General features: G+C 34.6%; 1 protein-coding gene across 4 annotated transcripts; it reads right to left on the bottom strand.

The window, feature by feature from the left end:
• Positions 1–225: 225 nt before the first annotated feature.
• On the bottom strand, positions 226–27,796 carry LOC115882976. 4 transcript variants are annotated; one of them, XM_030901242.1, is made up of 17 exons: positions 27,403–27,796; positions 10,765–10,835; positions 9,797–9,894; positions 9,217–9,350; positions 8,939–9,160; positions 8,525–8,832; positions 8,232–8,376; positions 8,132–8,155; positions 7,291–7,797; positions 7,099–7,219; positions 6,601–6,914; positions 6,132–6,488; positions 5,859–6,071; positions 5,295–5,505; positions 4,759–4,955; positions 4,440–4,621; positions 226–1,511 (listed from the first exon to the last, which is right to left on the bottom strand). In XM_030901242.1, exons 1-17 carry the CDS (start codon positions 27,572–27,574, stop codon positions 1,068–1,070), a joined length of 3,720 nt encoding a protein of 1,239 aa, XP_030757102.1. In that variant the 5' UTR covers positions 27,575–27,796; the 3' UTR covers positions 226–1,067. The 4 variants fall into 4 exon arrangements, with proteins under 4 accessions (XP_030757102.1, XP_030757103.1, XP_030757105.1 ...); XM_030901243.1 differs by having other exon boundaries at positions 6,132–6,485; XM_030901244.1 differs by having other exon boundaries at positions 1,393–1,511; positions 4,377–4,621.

The raw sequence follows: 27,796 nt of genomic DNA, 5'->3' as shown, positions 1-27,796 counted from the left end.
ATATGTATTGTTTATTGTTATATATTTAAGTTAGAGCACTATAAATTATGTTTTGTTGGTAGATTAATTTAAAAAAAGTGTGTAATCGCAATAACCATTAGATTAAAATTGTTTATTACTATACATTTTTAGTTGGTTGAGGAGAACTTAACTACAAAATCAATAAAATTATTTCTTCTCTGTTTACAATGTATACAAGATGTTTTTTAGTAGTCTAAAAAAATCAGGGTGTAAATTCTCATATGTTTTAAGAAAAAAGTATATAAACATGGGGTGTAAAAAACTTCTTTTCGGATCTACAGGGTGTTAAAAAATATAAAAAAATCTAAATTAAATAAAAAATATAAAAAACTATTTCGATATTTCCTTCAATTTTGGTATGTGGTTTCCGGGTATAAATGGAGTTTATTTCCATTATCTGTCGTTTTCCTACTTGAACCAGTGGCGTTCGTACGCACACACCTCTGGATAATTTGATTAAAATAAATGTTACGCCACTGCTTTTTTTTTGGGAAAACATTTTCTTGATTTCTTTTTAACAAGATTGATATCTTGAGATTTTCTTATACATCACAATTGAGGAATCACACCCTAAATTTTTTAGACTATGTACTTAAGAAACAACTTGTGAACCTGTAGGTATATGAGTTTGTAATAGAGATGTTTATGGAAGTAGGAAAATTGAGCTCTAATTTACTACCTTTGTATAAATTAATTATAGACTGGTTGGTTATGAATATCCTCTGTCGTATGAGTATATATTCATTTATTGTACTAATGTCAAATAGGTATAAATAGCTGACTCTACATCAGTATAGTTTGCAACCTTGTCGTTTTAACAAAACGACTTAATTCCTAACCACGACAAAAAGTACTATTTTACATAAGGAGTTCCGTAATATGTGCATTATTGTTATTATGGTAAATGAACGACTAGAAATATATGAACTAACGATAAAATCGCGATTTGTATTTAACCTAACAACATTCTAACACATCTGTCTCTTATAGACCCATCTCAACAAACGTTCTCAATATATCTATATAAGGTACAAATGCAGAGGCTCTCAGTGTTCCCTTTTCTGTCCGTTATAGTCCACGTACACCCTGACTACCTCTCCCGAGTATTTTCTTTGCGATGGCATGAAGTAGAAGTCTGCTGGCATTTGGCCACCTTTAGCAGCCCCTACAGTGTGCCTGTCGTACTGGGTGCGAGGTAAGGAGAAGGTACTTCGGTCATTTGGTGGCAATAACGCGCTTCTAGGTCTCTGCAGTGACCTGGAGTCTCCCCCATGACCTTGTGGCGGCACGCTTGGCGGGCGCCCTTGAGGTCTAGGCGGATTGCTGCGAGGTCTGCTTTGGGGCGGATGCGCGGACCTACCATTTCCGTTTTGCTGGTGGTGTTGTTGATGTTGTTGCTTTTTGGTGGGTTCTTCGCGTTCAAAAGAGTCGAAGGCGTAGTTGGTGTTGGAGGAGTAGTCTTTCCAGGCGGAATTTGGTATCAGGTGGTCCTACAAATCGAAAAAAGCTAGAGAGATATGATATATAAACTTTATAATGACTATTTTTTATAAAACTAAATGTTACAAGATATTTACAAAGTAAATAATAAAAAAAACATTCATTGACTTTTTACAAATAAGATATTTACAATGAATTCTATTTCCTTTATTAACAAATGTCGCGATTTTTTAAATCAAGATTATTATACTATAATATAGTTAAAAACAGCATAAACATCAAAAATTCAAACTTTTACTAAGTTTAGGTATTATGTTTTACTGCGCGTTTGAGCAATGCGCAGTAAGAAGGTTAGAGTTAGTTACAGGGGATGTGTATTGTGCCTTAAACCGGTAGATTAAATATACTAAATGCTACCTTTACATGTTTGCCAAGCTTAGCCAACAAGCTCTAGGATTATACAAATACCTAGGCTCGCATTTAGAAATTATTTACAATCTTGTCAATAAGCCTCCGAGGATTTGTATTAAAAACTGACACTCCATCGGAACGGTGAGAAAAATTCTTTAAGCTTACAGAAGTGGGGACAAATATTTCTGTCTACAACTTGTGCTGTGGACACTTCCTGAGGCTTGAGAAGCATGTAAAAGTACCATAAAAGATACAGCAGGTCGTGCTTTTCGCATAGAAAATAATCGTAAAGAAATATCAAGTGAACTGTAAGCACGCCATTACAATAGCATTCGAAGGTTTGTCCACGTAATTAGCACACAATGGTTTCTTATGTATACAGGGTCCAGCAATAGTGCGTCGGGCATCTGTAGATCCTAAAATAAAAAAAACTTGGGAATTTTGTTTAAGCGCAAACCTAAAGTATGTACTAGGAATGTGTTTGAAGAATATATTTTAATTTCTACGGGGTGGCTTAAAAAAGTGTGAGTGGATCGGGATAACTTTTTTTAAATAGAAGACATTTTTATAATTTTAGAGATAAGCGCTATTATAAATAAATAAATGAAAAAAAAAATTCTTCAGCCCTTATTAAAAAAAAAAAAATATTAAAAATATAAAATGTGTCCTGAAATCAAAACTATGCTATTATTATAAATATCGTAATCTTAAATCCTACAGGATGATGAAAATTCTACGCCAAATCTTCTAATATGTAAAATAATTTTTATTCGTATTTTTTTAATCGAACATGGATGTATTGTGTGTATTGTTTTTTAATAGATGGGGAATTGTAAAAGGAACATTTTTTGTATTAAAAGTATTTCAAATTTTTTTACGGTTTCGCAGATATTCGCAGTATTACATCTAGCCTTTCAACGACAAAATACCAGAGACAAAAATCTTTAGGTAGCTTTGATAAAAAAATCCTCTGGAAAATGCCATATTTACTATATTACTGCGAATATCAGGGAAACAATTTTGAAATATTTTATATACAAAAAATGTTCATTTTTTAAGTCTCTATTTAATTAAAAAATAATATACATAGAGTGTTTGTGTTAAAAAAACGAAGAAAAATTATTTTATATTTTAGAAAGTTTGGCGTAGAATTTTGAACATCCTGTATGATTTAATATTACGATATTTATAGCAAAATAACTACATATCATCTATAGTAAATACCTAAAATATTTTTGGTTTTAGGACAGTTCTTGTATTTTTAATATATTTTTTTAAAAGGCTGAAAAAAATATATTGTTATTTATTTATTAATACCTCTGAAACTATCGAAACATATTTACTAATATCTTAGGATTATACAAAGTGATCATAAAAGAAGTTAAAAATGCAATACTATACAGGGTGTTCCATTTAAAAAACAATCATCCACACTTTTTTGAGCCACCCTATAGAAGTTGAAATATTTTCCTGAAATACATCCTAGTACGTACTTTAGGTTTGGACTTAAAACACAATTTCGATTTTATTTATTTCAGGAGCTACAGATGCCCGGCGCACTATTGCCAGACCCTTTATTTTGGAGAAGTTTTTAACCAGGTATGCTGTGTCTTTTTGTACATTAAATCTAAGATGCAACCTGAGTGCTGGGGGAAAGTATAACATAGTAAAACAAGACAAGACAGACTGTACAGAGGAAGACGTGCTCTTACTCGCCACTCACCCCACCGGCGATCGCCGTGTCTACCATATTCTCTGGTGGTACTGCATTGGGTACTCGTAGTTCGGAGGGGCAGCGGCGGCACCCCAGTGGGGCTCGTGGAAGTACACGGGATCCAGTTGCACGCTGTATACCCTCTGCATGGCGAAAAAACCAATTCAAATTAGCAGCTCTTAATTTCAGTTATATTCAGTGGCGTAGCTATATAAGATATCCAAAGGGCTCTGGTCCAAAAAAGGACCTTATCTAAACTCTTTCATATATAAAAATATATTTAAGTACTTTGAAAATGTAAACCTCAGAGGCGTGCAGTCTCAGGAAGCAAGGAAAGCGGTGCTTCCTTTATGGTATTTCAACGATCTAACAGTGTCTTTAGTGTGGACCTAGAGTCTCTATAGAAGCACTCCCGTGACCTAATTTCTATCTTTAAAATCCACCATATAAATTAAAAACAAGATATTTTTCAGCTTTCGACACTTATTTAATTATGATTTAACAATCTATTCTTATTTTAATATAACAATCTTACTCCTACATTTATTATTAAATCATTTTGTTTCAGTTATTTATATTGGAAATAATTAGGAGTAAAAATTAATTATATATAATTTATAAAATGTACGACTAATATTTAGAGATATTTTTTCCATAATCAGGTCTACCACCCACAATATCAAATATCAAAACAAGACTAACCAAAATAATATATTGTTCTTAATTTTTCTTTGGTTAGCTGGGAGATAACCCGGCCTTTATAGGCGTAATAATAGAGACATAGACGTACTTTTCAGATAGATATAGAACGATTGTATGTGTCCCTGTCATTTCATTTTCACAAAGACGTTACCTTGTGACGGTTAGCACGCCTGCGACCTGTAGCTTTGTACACGGTACAGCCTGCTTGCACCAGTGCTACCAATACTAAAGCGGCTATACATCCTAGAACTATATACAGCTTGGTGGAAGGCATATCGAACCATCCAGAGCTTATTGTTGAGCCATCGGCATCAGGGATGAGGTTTGTAGTACCTAGAACGATAGATTTTGTAAAAATAGTTAGAAGATTTTGTGAGAAGCAGAGTGAGAAGTTTAAATCTTTACTTATGAAAGCATGTTTGATTTAGAGTTAGAAGAGTTGGATAACATTAATAAGTGAATAAACTTACGACTCTGAGGTTCGAATACAAGGTATTGGGGATCCACTTTCAAGTTCCCCACTCTTCCTGATCCTACACTTTCTTGTACAATTTTATGAACTTGTTCATCTGTGTTCTTCATGTCTGAGGATGATAAAGCTCTGCCTTTTTCTAGAACAGCTTTATCAAGTTGTACATTCATAATAGCCACTATATCGTTGCTTTCGCTAAAAAAGGAACAAATTATAAATAAAAAGAATATTTAAAAATAATATTAAACATGACATACAGGATATGTAAAAGTCCTTCATCAACATCATAAATTAAATACCAACCATCAAAATAAATTATAGAAATTGAATGACCGAAGACAGAACATAATATGATCTGTCATTTTTATTTAAAAATAAATTGTGTGTTTTGTCAATTATTCTATGTTATATGTCAAACTCGTTCCTTCTTTTGCTGTATAGACTTTACATTACAAAATTTCCGCAATTTCAAGGGATGTGATACACATATTGTTATTATATAACACGACTAAGAAATTGTTAAAAAATTCATACCTTTTTAATTGGTCTATGACGATTCTGCGATATCCAGGCAAACTTTTAAACACCGGTTGGAAGTTATTTGAAATTGAATTACTAAGGTCATCGTACTGTACAGTACCAGGTTTGGGAGGTACAAAGTTCTCTCCTAAGTCTACCACCTTTACTTGAACTTTGTAATCTATTCCTGGAGATTCAGTGGTGGTCTGATAATCGTAGAGGTCATCTAAAAATAAAAAGATTGATTTTAAAGATTATTTGTTTGGTTAAATTTTATTTGTGCCGTTACATTTATATTTATATCTTGGTGTTGTTGAAGATATTAGTGGTGTTTGAGTGTGGTATCTTCTGTCTCAGGATTCGACGAAAAGATTGTAGTCACCTCTGCAGTTATAGAAGTTTCTTCTTCTGTAACAGTGACAGTTATAGGAGAAAGAGTTGATTTCGTTAAGTCGAGATCTGGAAAAACGTAACTATATACGTCTTAGATTGCCGAAAATAACACATAGAAAGATAACAGAAGAGACCACACCCTAGGGAAATAAGTGTTAAAAAGAGAATATAGTTATTAATACTTACCGTTGCCACAAGATTTGATGCATATTCTTTCAGTGCTGACCACGGGTAATACCTCGTGCTTGCGGATTTTTTTGTTAACGCTATTGAAAGCACCACCCTTTACAGGAAACATCATGAACAGGCATCTATCATCAGTGAAGTCTAGATCCCTAGGATCGTTGGTGATGCGTTTTCTAGTGAAGGATAATGTAGTGACACCATTCTCAATACGACCTACAAAATTAAACATTAAAGAAAGTGCAAGTTTCAAGCAAATGAGATAAAAGTTCTTACCACTGGTGTTGTATATATTTTGATTTGAATCTAAGAATGGCTGCGTGTACCCAGATATCCAGGTGTCCATTAGGAAGGGCCTGCCAGTTTTGTCCACCCAACCAAGTACAGCGTCTGTCTGGGACATTTTTTCATCGTTTGAAAACGCTATGCCTGTCCAAGTGTCAGTGTTGCTGGTGGTCAGTGTGAATCTAATTTCGTCTTTCCTAGGAATCAACTCCCATTTAGCACTATACTCGCAAGTTAAGTTCTCAGGGCTGCAACCTTTGGGAATCTTCCATTCCCCACCGCAATCAGTGTTTTGTGCAGAATCACTGGTTGCTGCTGTACCTGCTGCCATTATCACTTTCTTATCTTCTGAAAGACAATAAGAAATATATCAAAACTCAGAAAAGCCATATATTTAATATAGGTAAAAAAAGGGTCGACTGTTTAAAAAAAATATTGTTAAGGTTAATAGGAGTCATACCGAAGAAATTTAGACTGATTACTCCTCTCTGACTTTCGTGTCCGTGATACTTCAACTCGTCAGGTTTGTAGAAGTCTTTTTCCGAAACCTGTGACGTTTCAACACCAGATTTAGGAATATGCACATATTTGCCCTTTTCCTGGCCTTGAGCAAAGATGACATGCATCAGATCCTCTTCGATGGTGTGATCGCTAGGTTCTTTAGCTTCAAGTTTCTTTCTGAACAGGATGGTGGTAATACCGTCTTTTTCGAAACCTAGAGCTGCAGTAAGGTCGTTTTTGCCACCCCAGAAGTTGTCCATTCTTGGTGTGGATCTATTAATCATAAATTTATAAAAAGAAAAGCTTTCAGTCAGTCAGTTAAAGGCTTATATTTTGCTACATTACTACATATTCTATATGGATCAAAATTTTTTTTACGAAATTCTTGATTATAAATCTAATACTTTTATTTAATAATAGGGAAATTGAAGACTTATTTAGACAAATAAAACTATACCTATCCCTCGTGTAATAATCTCCAATTCTACTGGCTGTTCCTCTAGCAGATCCAATAATGATATCAGTACAATCCATCGGATTAAAATCGTGCCTTGGCGTATATGCGTTCAAATTCTCAGCTAAATTTAATAAATACATTATAAATTTATGTCACCAAATCCAAAATCACCAATATATTTCCTAAAATTACCTGCTCCATCTTCGACCTTAGGTGCTGCCGACACTACATTAACGTGCGTGCTTTTATTAGGTTCCGCAGTAGGTTCTGAACTAGGCTCGGGTTCAGATTTGGGTTCAGGATTAGGCTCAGGTTCGGATTTGGGTTCAGGATTAGGCTCAGGCTCGAATTTTGGTTCAGGATTAGTCTCAGGCTCGGATTTTGGTTCAGGATTAGGTTCAGGCTCGGATTTGGGTTCAGGATTAGGTTTAGGCTGAGATTTTGGTTCTGATGTAGGTTCAGGCTCTGAGCTAGGCTCAGGTTCGGATTTAGGTACAGGTTCGGATATGGGTTCCGCTGTAGGTTCGGTGATAGGCTCAGGTTCAGATTTGGTCTCAAGATTAGGTTCAGGCTCGGAATTAGGCTCTGAGGTAGGTTCGGGTTCTGATTTAGGTTCTGAAGTAGGTTCGGGTACGGATTTCGGTTCAGAGGTGGGTTCGGGTTCCGAGCGAGGTTCTGGTTCTGCTGATGGTGTTGATTCTAAAGTAAAAAACCGACACCTTGATCAATAATAGGCAACCGCATTCAAATTAAGGGTTATTTTTCTTATTTTAACAGTCTAAAATCTAAAACTAAACTTTTTGCAACATGCTTCTTGTGTGACTATTTCTTTTATATATTTACAATAATTTCCAATAGTCTGTGATTTTTTTGGCTATAAAGGATTGTTTCTATTCTATTGATGACATATATTATACTTTTATACCTATAGCTCTTCAAAGTTCTGTTTTGTAAGCAGATATACAGCAATAAATTTTTTTTTAATATATTACACTACAGATTTTTTATTTTTATAGTTGTTATTTTAGCTTACCCGATGTTTCTCTTTTTCTTCTTCCTACAACACAAAATATTAAATTAAAAAATTAAAACATTTAATTATTTTTGAAATACACGATTATTTAAGCATTTACCTTGGCTACTGCTGACTTTATATGAAACGCTGGTCTCTACTTTATCGACATCCTGATATGGCAGTGCAGGTGAAGGAAGAAGTGCAGATCTCCTGTTATAAGTCGATTTCCTTTCAGTTTCTACAGCATTTGGTTCTGGCTCACTCTGTAATTGATGCCTAGTATCTGATATCTTTAATTTCAGCGTTAGGGAAGTTAATACTTATAAAATAATCGATTATATAACCATAGATATCGATATTTTGATTTATTGATAAAATGTATAGATTCACAGTTAAGAAAAAGTCAAATACCGTTGGTTCATATTCTGTAGTAGGTTCAGAGGATGGTTCAGGCTCACTCTTGGGTTCAGGTTCAGGTTGTGTCGTTGAAGGTGTAGTAGTTACTACCTCTACAGGCCCTATTTGAGGAAAGTTTTTGCAGCTTTTAGTCAAGCTTCTTGGTCTCCACCCTAAGGCAGCATAACTGGTACCATTGACCACCATGACAGCCTCCAGTTCTTTGTGTTCCTTAAGAATCCTCCAGTACAGCGTAAAAGTGTCAGATAATTTTTTTTCTGTGTATAAGTCGAAGTCTATTTCCGTTGATTTAACTGGTGATCCTAGATTAGACAGAATATTGATGAGACAATAAAGAAATAATCTATATTTAAAAATCTGTTATATTGAGGTATAGAAAAAAATGTTATAGTCAAGAATGGCACGTACTTCTAGTACAACCAGGTCCAAAATATCCCAATTGACAGTAACATTGTTTTCTAGGTGCAGTAGTTGCGTCTATATCCACACATATACCCTGCGAACCACAATCACTATTTTCTAAACATTCATCTCTAAACTGGCACACAGAGCCATAATATAATCGATCACATTTACATTTTCCAAGTAGATATCTTCCGTGACCACCGCAGTTTTCTCTAAACTCTTTCCCTAGAAAGGAAAACAAACATTAAACAACATTTTTTAACTTTAATAATGTTTTTTACGTATTTTTATATCTACATCTGCACAAGACCAAAATTTGTACCCCACACCCCATTCTAGAGCTTGTCTGATCAATCTCAGGGTACAGTTGATGCATGTAAAGTCAGGAGGTAGTTCCACAGCGTAAGTTTGAGCTCTGGAATCCAAAAAATGTTTTTTGTGAATGGTTTTTGACAAAACAATAACTTGTTAGACGATAGTCCACTAATATTACGCGGAGTCCTAACCATAGGTCCTAACGATTTCTGTCTCTTTATTTGTTTAATTAGAATCTTAAACATATTTAGGAACTGTGGTTAGGATCATGTTAGGGTTAAGCGTATACTGTTGGGTGCATGTTCGACTTTATATACAGGTTGAATCTTAAATAAGTGCAAATATTTTGAGGACTGGACTAATATAGATAAGACATATATTTTTCAAACATTTGCCGAAAAATACATTTAAATTTTTTTTTTGTTCACGAAAAAAACCCTCATAGACCTGTTTCTGGGGTAAATAAATATACTACCCCTAAGAATTTATTTAAGACTCATCCACTTATTTAAGACTCATCCTGTATAGTTATCTACTAGAACTTACGTAGCATCATTTGAGATGAATTCCGAACCCTGAACGCTGGGTGTTAAGTCTAAAACAGGTCGTTCTAACTGGTCCAAAAGTTGTAGTTTGAATCCCCCCTAAAATTTAAGATATTTACAATTATTGGGATTACAATAATTTTTTTATTTCTATATTTACTGGGAGAGTCTTATTAAAATACAGGGTCTTTCAAAAATCATGTGCCATCTCTTGTGGCGAGATGCTTCGATTTTCGAGGTTCGTACTACAGAGGGTTAAAGTCTTCTTTTTTTTTCGATTTAATATAATTTTAGTACGAGACTAACTCTTTTTTCTCGTGCTATATAATTGTGTAGGCCGTTTAATGACGATTAAAAGTTGTATTTTGATATTTTGTCGATTTCAATCTCCCTAATGAGATAATTTTATTAATCTCAATTAAATTAAAATAAAATAAATAAATTATTTATTAAATTAATTAATTAAAATTTATAACACTGATTTTAAGTGCTACCTACAACAAATTCCACAAAAATAATGGTAATTAAGATAATTACAAAAGGCGAATTAATAAAATTGCATTTATTTATAAAATCAAGGAGATCGAAATAATTGACAAAATATCAAGAGAAAACTTATAAACGGCATTAAACGGCCTACATAATTTTAATTAATTAAGGGAAAAAATCAGTTAAGCACACATGTTTTTTAGATTTTTTTTCTTGCGATTGCCTATATGCACGTCACTGATGAATTTATTATATTTAATGTAGTCTTCTTTCTCTAAATCTCATTCGAATCGCTAAAGGCGCGTGGAAGAAAATTATAATAAATCGAAAAAAAATTAAAACTTAATCCTCTATAACCACAAAACAAAGCAGAATCGGGCCAATGTTGATATGAAAAATATATCTTATTTTTACGTGAAAAATCTCCCAGGAGAGATGGTACATGTTTTTTGAAACACCCTGTATGAAGACAAAACTTACTTTGTGAGGATACCCTAGATGCCAGCTGACATTAAACTTGCTGCCCGATAAAAACGATGTCTTTACATTTCCTAGAATAACAAAAAAGTAAAAAAAAAATTAAAATGCTTGAGGAAAAGAATTAAAAGTTTGAGAAACATCTCTTGCGCGATATGTGATTATTACAGTATACCATTGTTCTAACCGGTATTCACAGTAAAAATGAACTAAATGTCTATTTATGGTATAATAAACGATCTTCAGTATGCAATTACGAAGATATGGACTAGTTCGCTCGAATATAATAATGGTAAATACAATTAAGACAATTGTGAAGATTGCAGAAAGCGAGGAATTATATTATTTTAGAAATATGTAAACTTATGTAAATTATTTGGCGTATGAACAGTTACTTGAAGCACTTGAAAACACCTCTAAAATATAATATTTGGATGTTATATACTTCAAAAGTTGTAAATTCGATAATGAGCCCACTTACGACCTTGGTACTGCTTTAAATCGATGTTTTCATTGCTATCGTAATAATTATAATGTCCTCTTAGTATTGGCTTTACCAGTTTTCTTATAATCGATACTACCTTGATCTGTTCTATCTTGTAACACTTATGGTAATATCTATGACAGCCTTAATTCAATATGTACAGGGTGGGCCAAATTGGACATTCTTAAAGGCAAGCTCCCCTTTCTAAAGGTGGTAGGTGAAAGGTGAAAATTAATGTCGGTGTCCTAATGTTGGTGTGTACTAACAGTAAAAACCGCACACTGATATCTGTTACCGTTTCAGAGGAACAAGGTGTTTTTCGAAAATTGACGTTAAATAAAAAAATGACATTTGTCGCAAATTTTGAAGTATAATTAGTGGAAAAATCAAAAGTTTGATAACTTTTTCTACTAATTGAAAATGTCTATCAATAATTTTGACGTTCTGAATGCCTACATTGCAATTAAAGGAATAAACTTCTACGCTAATTGAAACCACTAATTTATTCCACTAATTGCGAGATTCTGAATGAAGCTTAAAAGTTTGATAACTTTTTCTAATATTTGAAAATGTCTACCACTAATTTTGTCATTCTGCATTATAGGTTAATACGACAGATGTATAAAAAGCCATCCATATCTTCAGATATAGGTGGAACATATGCCATCACGAGCATCATTGCTCTCAGAACTCTGCCTGTTTAATTTCCTAACTTTTGTGTTTGAATTCTTATAACAAAAAGAGATAGAAAATAATGAAAAGTGTTAAATAAATTATGTATAATTTTAAAATTTATATTACACAAATAAAAACAAATATTTCGTATTTTGTTCCTGCAAACAAAATCGAAAATTGGTAATTACGATTGAGGCACATCGCAAGGAGACCATTATGCCTGATGGTTTGAACATTTGAATATTGTAGGGAAGTATACGAATAAGTTATATACGCAAGGAACACCAAGGAAGGTGGAGTAACCTCCCCTTTGCTGTGGAGCTTGGTAGTTGATGAACTACTAGATGAATTAACTCTAGCGGGAATACACTGCATTGGGTATGCAGATGACATAGTCATGATCTCTCGGGGGAAACATGAAGGCACCCTGTGTGATATTATCCAAAAAGAATTTTCTGTTTCTACGAAAATGTTTTCAAAGCACCTTTCACGTAGAGTTAAATGGTTCAAGATATATACTTGTGCTTATTTTTGGGGACCTATCCCAACCTACCTCAACATCCAGATAAGATCTAAAATAGATTACATAATAATGGGAATAATTATCTTATCCGATAGTCAAGCAGTACTAAAAGCGATCTACTCAGTAATCATCAATTCGAAGTTGGCCAAAGAATGCCTAGAGAAGCTGAACAAATTAGATAAAGAAAATAAAGTCCTCTTACTCTGTGTACCCGCTCACCAAGGGATAGAAGGCAATGAAACAGCAAACGATCTAGCTTGAAAAGGAGCGAACATTCCCACTAACTGGACCAGAACCGTTCTGCATCCCAAGGGAAAACCAACTTAAAGCGGAACTGAAGAATATGAAGAATCCTCCAACGGTTTAAAACACTTGTAAAAGTTCCTCAAAACTTACGACCGAGAAAAATCGAAGATTTTCCTTGATTTAAGTAAAAACAATTTTCGGATTGTCACGGGGTTTCCAACAGGACATTGTCTCCTCAACGAACACCTTAGTGGATTGAAGCTGAGAAATAACAGCGAATGCAGATTCTGTGGGGAAAATGGGGAAACACCAGAACACCTTATATTGCGAGAGCAAGAAGAAGAAGGCTCGGCAAGATGGGCGACTCGGACGACAATTCGTGCCATAAACTTTGGTACGGCTGATGTCGAAGATGGAAAGCTGGCGTCTGTGAAGCCGTCTCAGATACTGGCTTTTGTCAAAGTCCTGAGTCTGTATGATGAGTTATAACTCAAGAACACACAATAGATCTGTAAGGTGACGGTGATTAACCCCCCTCCTTAACGATCTACATTGTACATATATTTTTTAAAATTAATACTTTAGTAGTTATCATCAGAAAAATCGGGACACCCTGTATATTTTTGATTCGCTGAAAGTAACTTAATTAATTTATTTCCCAAAAATCTAGCCCACTTTGATGAAGTAGGCACCTGAATGTATAACACATATCTATGTACGCTTTTACTATTATGTTTTTGATGAAAATTGAGCGCAAATTCTTTGGCCAATTTAGCACAATCTACATTTACACTAAACTGCAAGTCTTGAATGTACATATAATAGTAATAGCTCCCGTATATAGCGTTTAAAGCCTTGGGAGTAGCAAGGTACAGCTTGCTATACTAGAGCCGTTCGGTATACAAGGAAGGTAATGTAGCTAGCACTACGCTTCAACCGCCTATTATTACCTCAGGATTGTGAATCCCAAGTACTCATTTAAGGCTGAGTCGACCTAGGTACCCAAACTATTTTTATTTTAATAAAAATAGTCGGTTGATGACATGCCGGGTGTGGGAATCGAACCCACACCTTGAGATTGATAGACTAGAGCCTGTACCTCTACGCCACCGGGCACCATTGAATGTACATAACTTTTTCAAATACAGTTCATGCTAATACAGGATCTGCATTTGACGCACATGTATCGTGCACATTTGATTCATGAGATTTTTGTTTTTTGTCATTTCTTCATTGACATATGGTTGCCATATACCACATCTCTTTCTTTTCTGGTATTGATTATTCAATCTCTCTTCTATAAGTAAGAGATTCAGAATCGGAGTTATGGTTACTCTTCGGAGAAAAATCAATGTCTTGATGGTCTTCACTTAAGCCTCTTTAAGTTCATCAAACCACTCAATTAATGCTTCCTCAAAATTAGTGTCCCAGTGAGGCACACCTTTTAGACTACCCACCATTCTAATAATGTAACATTCTTGGCGTGGTGGTGCCACACAGACCCCAATGAAACTTTAGCCCCCGCTGGTAGGAACAATACTTGATAAAATCAAGTGCGCCTTTAACAGTTGCATATTGGTACCCTAACTTAAAGGTAAATGGCGCGGCGAGGCCTAATTCTTAAAGTTAAACATTTTACAAAGGTTTAAATAGTGCCGTAAATATTTAACCGTTCTGGGTTTGGTTTCGATTTATTAAAAATTTAATCTACACTAATGAACTAACTGCAAAATAGCTTTTAACAGATTCATGCATTATTTTACAGTTAAAGAAAACTTGTAAATTCCAAATTACCCAATAAAGCATCGTTTCTATTCTCCAAACGATTAAGTCTATTACCAATAACGAGTTGGGAAATCGTAAATATTAATGAAATAAAGATAGAGACAGACGCTAAAAATGACTACACGAAAAAATATCGTAAGCCGTCGAATAACCTTCGAATGGTTCACGTAAGAAAAGGAAAACGAAAACAAACGAGCGCTGAATTTTTCAAACGCTCCGGTTTGATTCATCAGGTGGATTAAAGGCTGTCGATTTGTAGGTTAAATGCGATTTTTTCATGAAAATGGTGGCTTGTCGCCGTTTAGATTCAAGGCGAGCGGTGTAGAATTGTAGAAAGGTCGAGAGTTGCATTAGACGTCCGTTAGGAATTCGAAATATGCTCGCACGATGATTTTACTATCGGGTTCGCTCCTGCGAAATACATGGGAAGTCCGGAAAGTTCTGTAAAGATCCTACGGGGTTTTAAATCTAAATTGTTTCGACCGATGCTGCCTCTTAAGCTGGACACCCACACTGTTAGTTAAATTCTAGTGTTGGGAATATTCGGATGATTTCAATCCTCGAGTATTGATCCTCGAGGATTCCAATAATGGGATGATTATCCGAGGAATCCTCGGCCATAGAATTTTATCTATCGATCGATACCCCAATAATATTCGGTGCGTTTTGCTTGTTGTTTGTTCATATATTGTTAGCATGTATCTGAGAAACCGAAACAAATAAATAATAATATAAAACGAATTATATTGTATATTGTAAAAAAATAAATAATTACATATTTTAAATAGGGTTTTAATAGTTTTTTATATTTTCGTGTGTATAATTTGATCTGAGAAATAAAATTTTCATAGGTTGCGCTTAAGAACGTGCTTTTTGTTTCTTTAACTCTGATTTTGAGTTTTAATCTGGCAATCTTTAAGGTCAAATGAAAACAAGTAATTTGGGGAATTGCTTGTTTTCATTTGAAGCAGCGTAAAATTGCCTTGTATTTTCGATTCAGCGTGTTGTGACTGAGTTATCCTCGAGGATCGACAAAAATCCTCGAGACATACTGAGAATTAGAATAATCGAGTGACCGAGTATTTTTCACTCGAGTGATCCCATCATTATTAAATTTTATTGGACCATAGTTCAAAACTTTTAACTGCAGCAGAAAAAACGTACCGATTTATGTAAATTGTGGTAGAAATGTCTAAATATTTACAGAAATTTTTAACATAGTTTCTGCTGAAGTTTTACTTGTCTTTGGAAACTTAAGACCCCAGAGTACAATGTATGTGTGGCAAAAACAGGCAATAAACCTAAACCACTGCACATTGTCTCAAAAAGAAAATTCCACTCCTCCAACTCCCAGTGGATGACATACCAAGAATGTACAACTTTGAGAAACACCTCATTGTAGTATTGAAAAATAAAAAGAGCTGGAAGAGAGAAAAGTTTGCTCAGCATGAAAAATTCCATACCATAACGTGGTATACTGATGCCTGCAAAACCACAGCAGGGACAGAGATAGGAGTATTTGGGCCGAAAACTAAATATTCCGAACCAATGGGCACATACCCCAGTATCCTTTAGGCAGAAATCTAGGCTATCGAAAGATGCGTACAATTTATCTTAGGAACTTTCGAAATAGCAGCACTACTTTCGAAATAATAGCACCTGCAAGCAGCAATAAAAGCGGTCAACTCAGTAATCATCAATTCGAAGTTGTGTAAAGAATGTCTAGAGAAGCTGAACAAATTAGGCAAAGAAAATAAAGTCCTCCTACTCTAGGTGCCAGCTAGGGATAGAAATAGGCTTTTAATTTAATAGGCAATGAAATAGCCAACGATCTAGCTGGAAAAGGAGCGAACACTCAATTAAATGACTTACACCAATAATATAATAACACCAACTTAAAGCGGAACTTAAGAACCTTGAAGACTTCATCCGTAACCTGGAATGAGAATCCTCCAACGGTCTAAGACAGTCGAAAAAGTTTCTCAGTACTTACGACCGAGAAAAAACAAAGATTTAAGTAAGAACAATCTTCGGAATGTCACGGCGTTTCTAACAGGGCACTGAACACCTCAGTATTCTATGGAGAAAATGAGGAAACACTACAACATCTTATACGCTGAAACGGCCATAAACTTTGGTACGGCTGATGTCGGAGAATGGAGAGCTGGCCTCTGTGGAGCCGATGCTGGCTTTTGTTAAAGCCCTGACACTGAAACTGTATGAGTTATAACTCAAGAAAGGGAAACGCACACTAGATCTGTAAGGTCGCGGTGATTAACCCCCCTCCTAAACATTCAGGGCCGGCGGAAGGGAAATGAGAGACCGGGCGAATACCCTACCTGGCCCCCCCCCCTCCCAATAGTTGACATGTTACCATAACAACTAAGCATATTTATGCTACTTTAACAATAAAATTTCACTTAAAGGTACTTCAAAATTCTTCTCTTTGTTCAATCTTAGTCCGCGGTTGTTTTTTCTATACCGGGTGCCTTTTAGCAAGTTTTATTTTTTTAGATAAAAAACGAAATTTGGTATGTTAGTATATGACATAAATTAGGATTGATTGACGTATTCAATTGTTTTTTGTCACTTCCTGTTTCAACGAAAAACTATTGATTTTTAAATATATAGGTATATTTCTGGTTTATTCGATAAAAAATGACACTCTGAGTAGAATGACATATCATATGTCAACTTTTGACATTTTTGCTCAAAAAATCGTATTTTAAATTTCAATCTAGAGTGCCATGGCTGTGTTAAAAACACTAATTTTTTAACAAGGAGCCTTGGAAATATAGATTTGATCGTCTAATGTTTTTCGTGACTTGTCCTGGTCGGTTAAAAAATGCCCAAATCGTGTTTTTAATCATATGCCAATTTTTTCAAATGGAACAAGTGGCTCATTTGCATATTTGGAAAAAGAATTTTTTACGAATAATTTTGTACCACACACTTGATATTTCGAGTCAAATTGTCGTTATGAACCGTACAGTACGTCTGTCCGTTCTGTAGCTACGGGGTATCCGTGAGAGGGGAAACGATATTCTGTCGATGTTTTTCGTAAAAAATTAGACGACGCGTCCCATCAATAAAACTTCGACAAATTTGCAAGTAGCCAATAAAATGAGTGGGCGGAGCGATTTGCGGTGACGTACTCGTCAAGTCGACGTATAAAATATATTGCTGTTTATTTAAATGTTTTTGTCCGCATTCCTTTCATAGACACAGATCCAGCAGATGTACTGTATGTTACAATTTCAAATAATCCATATGCGAAAATGTCAAAAGTTGACATATGATATGTCATTCTATTCAGATTGTCATTTTCTATCGCATAAAGTAGAAATATACCGAGGTTGACTTATAAAAATCAAAAGTTTTATTAATTTCCGGTGAAAGAGGAAGTGATAAAAAACAAATGAATACGTCAATTAATCCTAATTTATGTCGTATACTAACATACCAAATCTCGTTTTTTCATCTGAAAAAATAAACAAGTTATAGGAGTGAGCCAGTTTTGAGACGCACCCGGTATATAAATGATAAGTATAAGTGATCTTTGAAAATATTACTATATAGTTAGTTGCAAGCTATTGCATTATTTTTCCATAAGAATTTAAGAAAAATTTCTTTTCTTTTTCACAATCAATTATTTCGTGCAGAATCAGTATAGGTATGATCAGATACAGTTTTGTCGGCTTCAAAATGAGGATCAGCCAGTGTTTGAGATTTGAGATGCATTCATTTGTCTTGCTTTAATGAGAAATTTCTACGATTCTACTACCATTTACCATGTATTACTACATATTCAATCCAGAACAATCAAAATCACCAAAAGATTGATATTTACTGTTAATAAATTAATGAGGCAAACTTACAAGCTTTTTTTTGATAATAAGGATATCGGGATCCTATTTAGCTTCTTGCGAATGAATATTTGTCTCATATAATTTTAGGGCAGATCAGCCATTAACAAATAAAGGATGTGGGTAGTAGACAAAGTGCAATTTTGAGCAACAAGCAGTAAAACTGTCAATTTTGCTGGCTCTTGTCCCAAAACAGTTTATTTAGAGAAAATTTATAAAAACAAGAATTATAGAAAGAAGGGTTGTTTACAAAAAGTTGATAGCTTTTCAGTTATAAGTAAAATACCACGAACAATTTTTTTAAATATTTTAGTTGCTGGCGTGGCGCCCCTCACATTCGGCGCCCCGGGCAGTCGCCCGGGTCGCCCGGCCCTTCCGCCGGCCCTGTAAACATTCTACATTCTACCCGCCCTTAATTAATTAATAATACTTGCACGTATATAAGAGGTCCTGAATTTTTAGAAAAAAATATTGTCATTGTTGATCATTTGTTCTTAACATTATTATAGTGTTATGTAACATTTCAATATCAACCAGTAATACATTTAATAACCTTACCGGGTTCATAACAAAATAATTTACTTTGTTTTTTGACTATTAATTATCTCATTTATAGCAACCATATATCGTAATATATTTCAAAGACCCTGTCTGAGAAACTATGCAATATGCAAAAACTAAACTTGCAGGTACGTAATATGTAAATAACTGTTTACTTATGTACCTGCCTATTGATTGCGATTTGAAATTATAATTTCCAATCACGCATATATATGGATATGACGAAAAAAAAATGAATAGATCAATCGTTATGCAACCGGGTTGCCAATGAAACCTTGCTATGACGTAACTCCGGTCGATGTAGAAGTACGTAAAACTAGTTAAACAACAGAAAACAAACGGAGAAAGCTGTAACTTTGCGGAAATTCGTGAGGAAAACATTCGATTGATAATATTAGCAATAAACAACAACCTGTCGTTATCTGACATATACGTAATAATACCGTCCAATCAAACAGAAAAGAAATCAACGAAGCTTTGCTTCTGTCGTTTGTGACAGAGTTTGACGAATTACAGATTGTAAGAGTGGTAGTTTAACTAATCAAATATACCCACGATGGAAACAATTAAGATATTATAGCTTTAGTTCAAGATACAGGGGTGTGCAAGGAGCCATCCATGTTTCATGTTTTCAGATATATGCATAGCACATAGAGACATCGCTTGCTTCATAACGATTCATACAAAATAAAAAAAATAATAACACTCCTGATTAAAATACACAAATGGCACATTACACGTACTATAACGAGAACCCTTCGATGGCTTAACAACTGGAAGAGATTCGCAGAATCCCAAAAATGAAGCGATTCTAAGCATCTAACCTGTGGCAGATTATTAGGACCGATTTGTGGCAGCAGTGAAGAAGTGCTCTATAAACTATTTGATGGAAGCCTATTTGGTAGGGATATAATAGAATCAGAATTGGCATTATCTCAGGAATTGGCAAAAGCAAAACAAAACCGCTGGATTGAAATGTTAGGGAGTATTGACATGTCCAAAAGCAGCAGAAAGGCTTGGCAACCATTCAAGCGACTCAGTAATGATCCTACTCCACCCATAGTAAGATCAAGTGTTACAGCAAATGAAGTGGTCCGTCAATTGCTGCGGAATGGGAAAAGTGATGAAAGAAAGGATAAAATAAGAATAGTCCAACACGCCCAGAAACGCGGTGTCCGAACACCCATCAGAAACGAATTTTCTGTCTGCTAAGTTTATTTGGGAAGAACTGAAAGCTGCTATTAAAATGGGCAAATATGATGAGCTTTTGGTGGAAATCTCAATCCTATCGTCGAGCCACAACTGATCCCACAACAAGCTGGATTTAGGCCAAATAAAAATTGCATTTGTACTGACAAATCCTTAAGCTTCATTCAGAACCTCGCAATTAGTGAAATAAATTAGTGATTTCAATTACACTTTATACCGTATGATCTCTGTCATTTTAAATATAAAATTATATGGGAAATGTCATCGATCGTCATTTCCAAGCCAACTGGACGCCGTTTTTTTTTTCGATCATACGGTACTATTTAGTTTACGGTCATTCAAATGTTTAAAAAACACAATTAAAATTAATAGAATATCCTAGCAACATTTTGCGTTAGTCAGTTGTATCCATAGAGGAAGACTAATATTTAGCTTATAAAACAATAAACTTTTGATTTCTACCCACAATTTCTCTTGAAGGAAGATAATCAAGGGCCAAAATGACATTTGTCGCAAATTTTGAAGTATAATTAGTGGAAAAATCAAAAGTTTGATAACTTTTTCTACTAATTGAAAATGTCTATCAATAATTTTGACGTTCTGAATGCCTACATTGCAATTAAAGGAATAAACTTCTACGCTAATTGAAACTAATTTATTCCACTAATTGCGAGATTCTGAATGAAGCTTAAAAGTTTGATAACTTTTTCTAATATTTGAAAATGTCTACCACTAATTTTGTCATTCTGCATTATAGGCTAATACGACAGATGTATAAAAAGCCATCCATATCTTCAGATATAGGTGGAACATATGCCATCACGAGCATCATTGCTCTCAGAACTCTGCCTGTTTAATTTCCTAACTTTTGTGTTTGAATTCTTATAACAAAAAGAGATAGAAAATAATGAAAAGTGTTAAATAAATTATGTATAATTTTAAAATTTATATTACACAAATAAAAACAAATATTTCGTATTTTGTTCCTGCAAACAAAATCGAAAATTGGTAATTACGATTGAGGCACATCGCAAGGAGACCATTATGCCTGATGGTTTGAACATTTGAATATTGTAGGGAAGTATAGGAATAAGTTATATAACAAGGAACACCAAGGAAGGTGGAGTAACCTCCCCTTTGCTGTGGAGCTTGGTAGTGGATGAACTACTAGATGAATTAACTCTAGCGGGAATACACTGCATTGGGTATGCAGATGACATAGTCATGATCCCTTGGGGGAAACATGAAGGCACCCTGTGTGATATTATCCAAAGAGGGCTCCGTATCACTGAGGGATGGTGCAGGACTATCAGGCTGAGTATCAACTCTGAAAAAACCGCGATAGTGCCATTCACCAGAAAGCGAAGTCTGAAAAACTTGAAAAGAATCCAACTAGATGGAAAGGAAATACTGCCATCACAGGAAGTCAAATATCTGGGAACAACCCTGGACAGTAAACTCAGTGTGGAACAGGCATATTAAGAACATTACCAGCAAAGCCACAAAGGCTCTCATGATATGCAGAAGACTGGCCGGAAATAGATGGGGCTGCTCCCCTAACATTTTGCGCCGGATGTATACCATGATAGTAAGACCCATGATTACTTATGGAGCAGTTGCCTGGTACACAGAACTACAGCAACGGACGGCAAGGCTAAACCTGTGCAATGTCCAGAGACTAGCATGCGTTTGCATCACAGGGGCCATTTGAACCTGTCCAATAGCAGCAATGGAGGTCATTCTAGATCTAACACCACTGCACATTGTCATCAGTAGATATGCCAATGCGACAATGATTAGATTGGTTACTAACGGAATCAGTACTGGGAGAATTGTCAGATCAGGGGCTTAGAACACCCTCAAAAAGGAAATACCACTCCTGCAACTTCCAGTGGATGATATGCCAAGAATGTACAACTTTGAGAAACATCTAAATGTAGTATTGAGCAATAGAAAGGATTGGGAAGAGAGAAACGTCTGCTCAGCAGTTAAAAGACCATACCATAACTTGGTATATTGATGCTTCCAAAACCAATGCGGGAACAGGGATCGGAGTATTTGGGTCGAGAACTAAATACTCCGAACCAATGGGTACCTACCCTAGCATCCTACAGGCAGAAATCTACGCTATCGATAGACGCGTACAATTTATCTTAGATAGGAACTATCGGAAACAAAATCAAGTTGAGTATCAATCAATTCGAAATTGGTCAAAGAATGCATAAAGAAGCTTATAAATTAGGCAAAGAAAACAAAGTCTTCCTACGCGGGGTGCCTTCTCACCAAGGGATAGAAGGCAATGAAAAAGCAAATGATCTAGCTAGAAAAGGAGCGAATACTCCACTAACTGGACTCTGCTTTCCAAGTGGTAACCAACTCAAGGCGGAACTCAAGAACTTGGAAGACTCCATCCGCAACCTGGAATGGGAATCTTGCAACGGTCTAAGACTCTCGAAGAAGTTTCTGAGGGCTGACGACCAAGACAAATCAAGATCTTCCTGGATTTAAGTAAGAACAATCTTCGTATTGTCACGGGGTTTTTAACAGGACACTGCCTCCTCAATGAACACCTCAGTAGATTGAAACTAAGAAGAAACGGCGAATGCAGATTCTGTGAGGAAAATGGGGAAACACCAGTACACCTCATCACTGGGTGCGCCGAGACGACAACCATTCGTGCCATGAACTTTGGTCCGACTGATATTGGAGATACTAGCTTTTGTTAAAGCTCTGGGACTGTATGACGAGTTATAACCAAAAACATCTAAATAAAGGGTTATAACTCAAGAAAGGGGAACACAATAGATCTGTAAGGTCGCAGTGATTAACCCCCCTCCACACTCCATTCTAAATTCTAAATTCTAATACGAATAAGTTGACACCAAAAGTTGACACAAAATATATATATACAGAGTTGTGCAGAAGTTGTAGCTGAGATGAGAAGTATATATTATATGAACTAAAATTAAAAATAATATATTTTAGTTCTTTAAGAATCTTCCATTTATATTTATCGTATTCTTAATTCGTATAATCAACCTGTTAATACAACAACAAAATTCAACAAGGATCACTATTCATTATAGGTACATTATACATAATAGCATTTTTTTCTTCTTTATTTGGAAATATAAAGAATCGTGACTGGTCAAAGCCTTATCATTAAAAACCGAAGAATGAAAATGAAGAGAAAAAAACCGCAAACTTGTTTGGAACGATGATCTAACGTTTCGAATAATACTTGATGCGTGCCGATGAATAGCCTAAGGTCAAACGAAGATACGTTCATTTCTTCTTCTTTGTTTAGGTCTCGTGCCCAGAAAAATAAGTAAATCTAGACAGTTTCTTGTTAATATCTTGTAAATTTACAAGAATCAACAAGTAAAACCAAGATGACAGTTTTAAAAACAATATAATATAGACATTGGTCTAAGTAAGTATTGAGTGACTTATGGATGCGAACCTTAGCTACTATCGGTATCGGCGTCAAATAAGGAAGATACAAGCGATTGAAATGAAGTCCTTAGAAGGTTCAGAGGTGTGACACGAAAAGACAAAATACTTAAGAAATGATAATATAATAAGAGAAAATACAATCAAAATACAAATTCAATCAATACAAGAATTTATAGAACAACGACAATTGAGTTGGTGGGGACACAATGATGAGCAACGATATTCCAGTAAGAAAATATGGGAGGCAAGTACTCAAGGCAAGAGAAATAGAGGAAGAGCATAAGAAACATAGAACAAAATAGTAGAATATATTTTAGAAACAAAGAGAAGTACGTGGACAAAAGCAAATAAATTGGCCAAAGATAGGAAGAAATAGTCTGCATTAGTTCTAGAGATGAGCAACAAATCGCAAACTGCGATTCAATCGCAGCGATTTTAAAATCGCAATCGCAATCTAAACTGCGATTGGTTGTCATAGGAAACTGCGACTGCGATTTTTTTCTATTTGCGAGTTTCAATTTAGGCAACCAATATCTACTACTATAGTTGCAATTTGATGCGATTTTATTTATTTATAGAGAAGGTATTATGTTCTAGGGCCAAGATCAACAATATGTCGTGTGTTTCTCAAGAGTGGTTCGCCTCTATAACTTAACGAAAGCATATGACATAAATTAGTATTGATTGACGTATTCAATTCATTTCGATCACTTCCTGTTTTACCGGAAATGACTACAACTTTTGATTTTTAAATGGCACCCTCGCCTCGGTATTTTTTTACTTTATTCGATAGAGAATGACACTCTGAATAAAATGCCTAGTACAATATTTAAATATTATAATCGCAATCGCAGGTTACAGTCGCAGCGATTTAAAAATCGCAATCGCAGTTTCAATTGCGATTGGAGAATCGCAATTTTGCTCATCTTTAATTATTTCTCTATGGAAAGAAAGTGTGATCCAGACATCCTTATGGGTAAAAAGGGGGCCTTCGAATATACAGGGTGAGTCTTAAATAAGTGCAAATATTTTTAGGGGTGGTATATTTCGACCCCAGAAATACGTCTATGAGGGTCTTTTCGCGACTTTTTTTTTAAAATTTGGAATTAAAAAAAAAATGAAATTTTTTTAAATTTTTAGTTAGAAAACATAATATCTTGATACTATGGCGCCATAGGTAGTAGATTAAATTTACAAGAAAGAAACCCCAGAAAGGATCCAGTGGTTCTCAAAATGTAAGCAAAAAATATATTTTTTTTAATTTTCAAAGTAAAATATCTCCGTTATTTTGGACTTCTTTGAAAAACTCTAAAGAGAACATATGTTTCTTTTATCGAGATCTACCAGCACTGAAAATATTTGCACTTATTTAAGACTTACCATGTATATACAAGAATGATTACATATATTTTTTAAAAGATTTAGTGATATTGGACATTTTTTAAGAACCATGGCATTACGGAATTTGACCGACATATCAAGATCCTCATTGTCGTTTCTTTTAATCAAATAAACTCACATTTTTAAGCACACGCGAGCTTGAAGCACCCATTCCGACACTTGCTTTCTTATTTCAACTTCGCTTTCACCTGTTTGTACTATATAAACTCAAACGCGAGATACCTAAGTGTATTAATTCGATATATAAATATTTTCTCTTGGTCAGGAGAAAAATCTACGATATTTTCAAGGACGAACGAATATCTTCGGTCTTGTTTAGATCATAATTCTCGTAGGAAGTTTACGTATATGTATGAAATTTCTTTGTTATTGTCATATAATTATCATATATATTATAACATAGTACATAATACATTCCACAGAAAGTTTTTTTTTGTAAAATAACGTTACTAATAAAGAAAAATTTTATATACTGGGTGTTTCTCAAAAGTGGTTCACCTCTGTAGCTGTTTTATTTTTTCCGATAAAAAACTTTTTTTTGTCTAAAAACTTATATTTGTAGTATATGACATAAATTAAGATTAATTGACGGGCATTCAATAATTGAATACGTCAATAATTATTGAATCGTATTTTTAACCATATCTCAATTTTTCAAAAAATTGAGATATGGTTAATTGGTGGCTCATTAACATATTTGAATAAAGCATTTTTTACAAAAAATTTGGTACCACACACTTGGTATTTCGAGTCAAATTGAATTGTTAAAAGTTGAAATATGTTGTCATTATGATATGTCATTCCATGACATATGATATGTCATTCTATTCCGACTATTCATTTTCTATCAAATATCAAAGTAAAAAATACTGTGGGTACCATTTAAAAATCAAAAGTTATAGTCATTTCCGGTGAAACAGGAAGTGACCGAAAACAGTTGAATACGTCAATCAATTCTGATTTATGTCATATACCATATCTCGTTATTTTAAAGAAAATATAGGCCGTTTTAGGAACTTGACGACGCGACGGTACAATATAGCTATGTAGGTAAAGATTTGACTACTGTGAAAAAGCGATCAAGTACAGGGGTTTGAAAAATCTTTTTTCTTACAAAACTAGAAAATTTAAGTTTATAAATCTTTATACATATTTTACATACTAAGAGCAGTGGGGGAGAGATCCACGGGGGGGGGGGCTTCGGGGACTCAAGCCTCCCTCCACCTGAGTTCAGTCAATCAATACGATATTATTAATCTATTTTGTCGCAAACGACTCTGGAGAATGTACTTTGAGTCTAGTCCCCCCCTTTTCCGAATCCTGGATCCACCCCTGACTAAGAGTATATAAAAGTTTTTATAATTCTTAATATTTCAAAAATTTATGACTATATACGTTAATTATTAAACGATAATCGAAAAAAAACTGCGTTAAGTTGGCTTTGAAATTACGATCTTCATTGACGTTCCCCGTATAATTTTACATACAGAAAATGACAGCGATCATTTCCAAGGCATCTCTGAAAGCTTTTTTTTTAAATTGGCGATATTGAAGAAAGTATCATACGATCGAAAAAAAGCAACGTCAGAGATGGCTAGGAAATGAAGATCGCTGTCAATTTATATGTAAAAAATAAGAGAATGTCAAGGATCGTCATGTTATTTCAAAGCTGATTTTTAAGTACACTTTTTTATATTTTTTTACGATCATATACTGCATTATTATTGAAAAGACGTAAGCTTCATTGAGAACCTCGCAATTAGTGGAATAAATTAGTGGTTTCAATTACACTTTATACTTTTTAGTTTACAATCATTCACAATATTTAAAAAAACACAATTAAAATTAATAGAATATCCTAGCAACAGCTTGCGTTAATCAGGTCATATAAACAAGGGTCAGGTGTATCCATAGAGAAAGACTAATATTTAGATTATAAAACAATCAAATTTTGATTTCTAACCACAATTTCTTTTGACAGAAGATAAGCAAAGGCCAAAATGAGATTTCTCGCAAATTTTGAAGTATCATTAGTGGAAAAGTTAAAAGTTTGATAACTTTTTCTACTAATTGAAAATGTCTACCACTAATTTTGACGTTCTGAATGCTTACATTGTAATTAATTAAAGGAACAAACTTCTACGCTAATTGAAACCACTAATTTATTCCACTAATTGCGAGGTTCTGAATGAAGCTGTAGATTTAAAACCTACAGGTCGTTTTGAATTTATATATTATACGATGCTAGAGGTGTTGTTTTTTATACCCTGTATATTGAAGAATCAAAACCAAGAAACCGATTTAACTGTATATTACATAAACGAAAGAAGAAAATATTCATAAACACGTCCAATTAAAATTAATGAGCAAAACCTGATGGCGTTGGAATGTCTAAGCTATTTAATAGTCGTACCATTCGGGTACCGCTTTTTTACCTTTTGGCATGCCACAAGGTGCTTTGGTGCGGGAACTATCCAAAAAATCCAAATCGTACTTCCTAGCTGGGGGAAACACTAAGGCCACATGTCCATCACTGTAATTTACTACGCAAATCAGTACTGCGAGTATCAAACCACACACCGCGGTTGCCATATTGTGTCGGTGCATTCTAAATCCAGTAAAAAGTAATTGAACACGGTCTAACAAACATTTTGCATCTTGATGATGCCCAGGAACCCTAGTACTGCTTTGCTGATTGCTTTTTGTGCAAGAACACTTCACAATTAGACGTTTTTTTCGGCGGTTTATTATACGCGGCTCGCGAGATTGAATTGTAGTATCTATGGTACTGTCTCCTTGGGTTCTGGTGCGGTTCTGTCTTGCGGAACA

Source organism: Sitophilus oryzae, unplaced genomic scaffold (assembly GCF_002938485.1).
Source record: "Sitophilus oryzae breed Bouriz unplaced genomic scaffold, Soryzae_2.0 scaffold_1801_pilon_pilon, whole genome shotgun sequence".
Classification (NCBI taxonomy): domain Eukaryota; kingdom Metazoa; phylum Arthropoda; class Insecta; order Coleoptera; family Curculionidae; genus Sitophilus; species Sitophilus oryzae.
Note: the sequence above shows the minus strand (reverse complement) of the source record. Positions and strands in the feature narration are given on the sequence as shown.

Coding starts and splice junctions, on each gene's coding strand:
- LOC115882976 (XM_030901242.1), bottom strand. CDS start 27,574: ATGCACCGACACAATATGGCAACCGCGGTGTGTGGTTTGATACTCGCA. Junction 9,895..10,764: donor ATCTAGGGTATCCTCACAAA/GTAAGTTTTGTC, acceptor CTTAAATTTTAG/GGGGGATTCAAACTACAACT. Junction 9,351..9,796: donor TTCATCTCAAATGATGCTAC/GTAAGTTCTAGT, acceptor TTTGGATTCCAG/AGCTCAAACTTACGCTGTGG.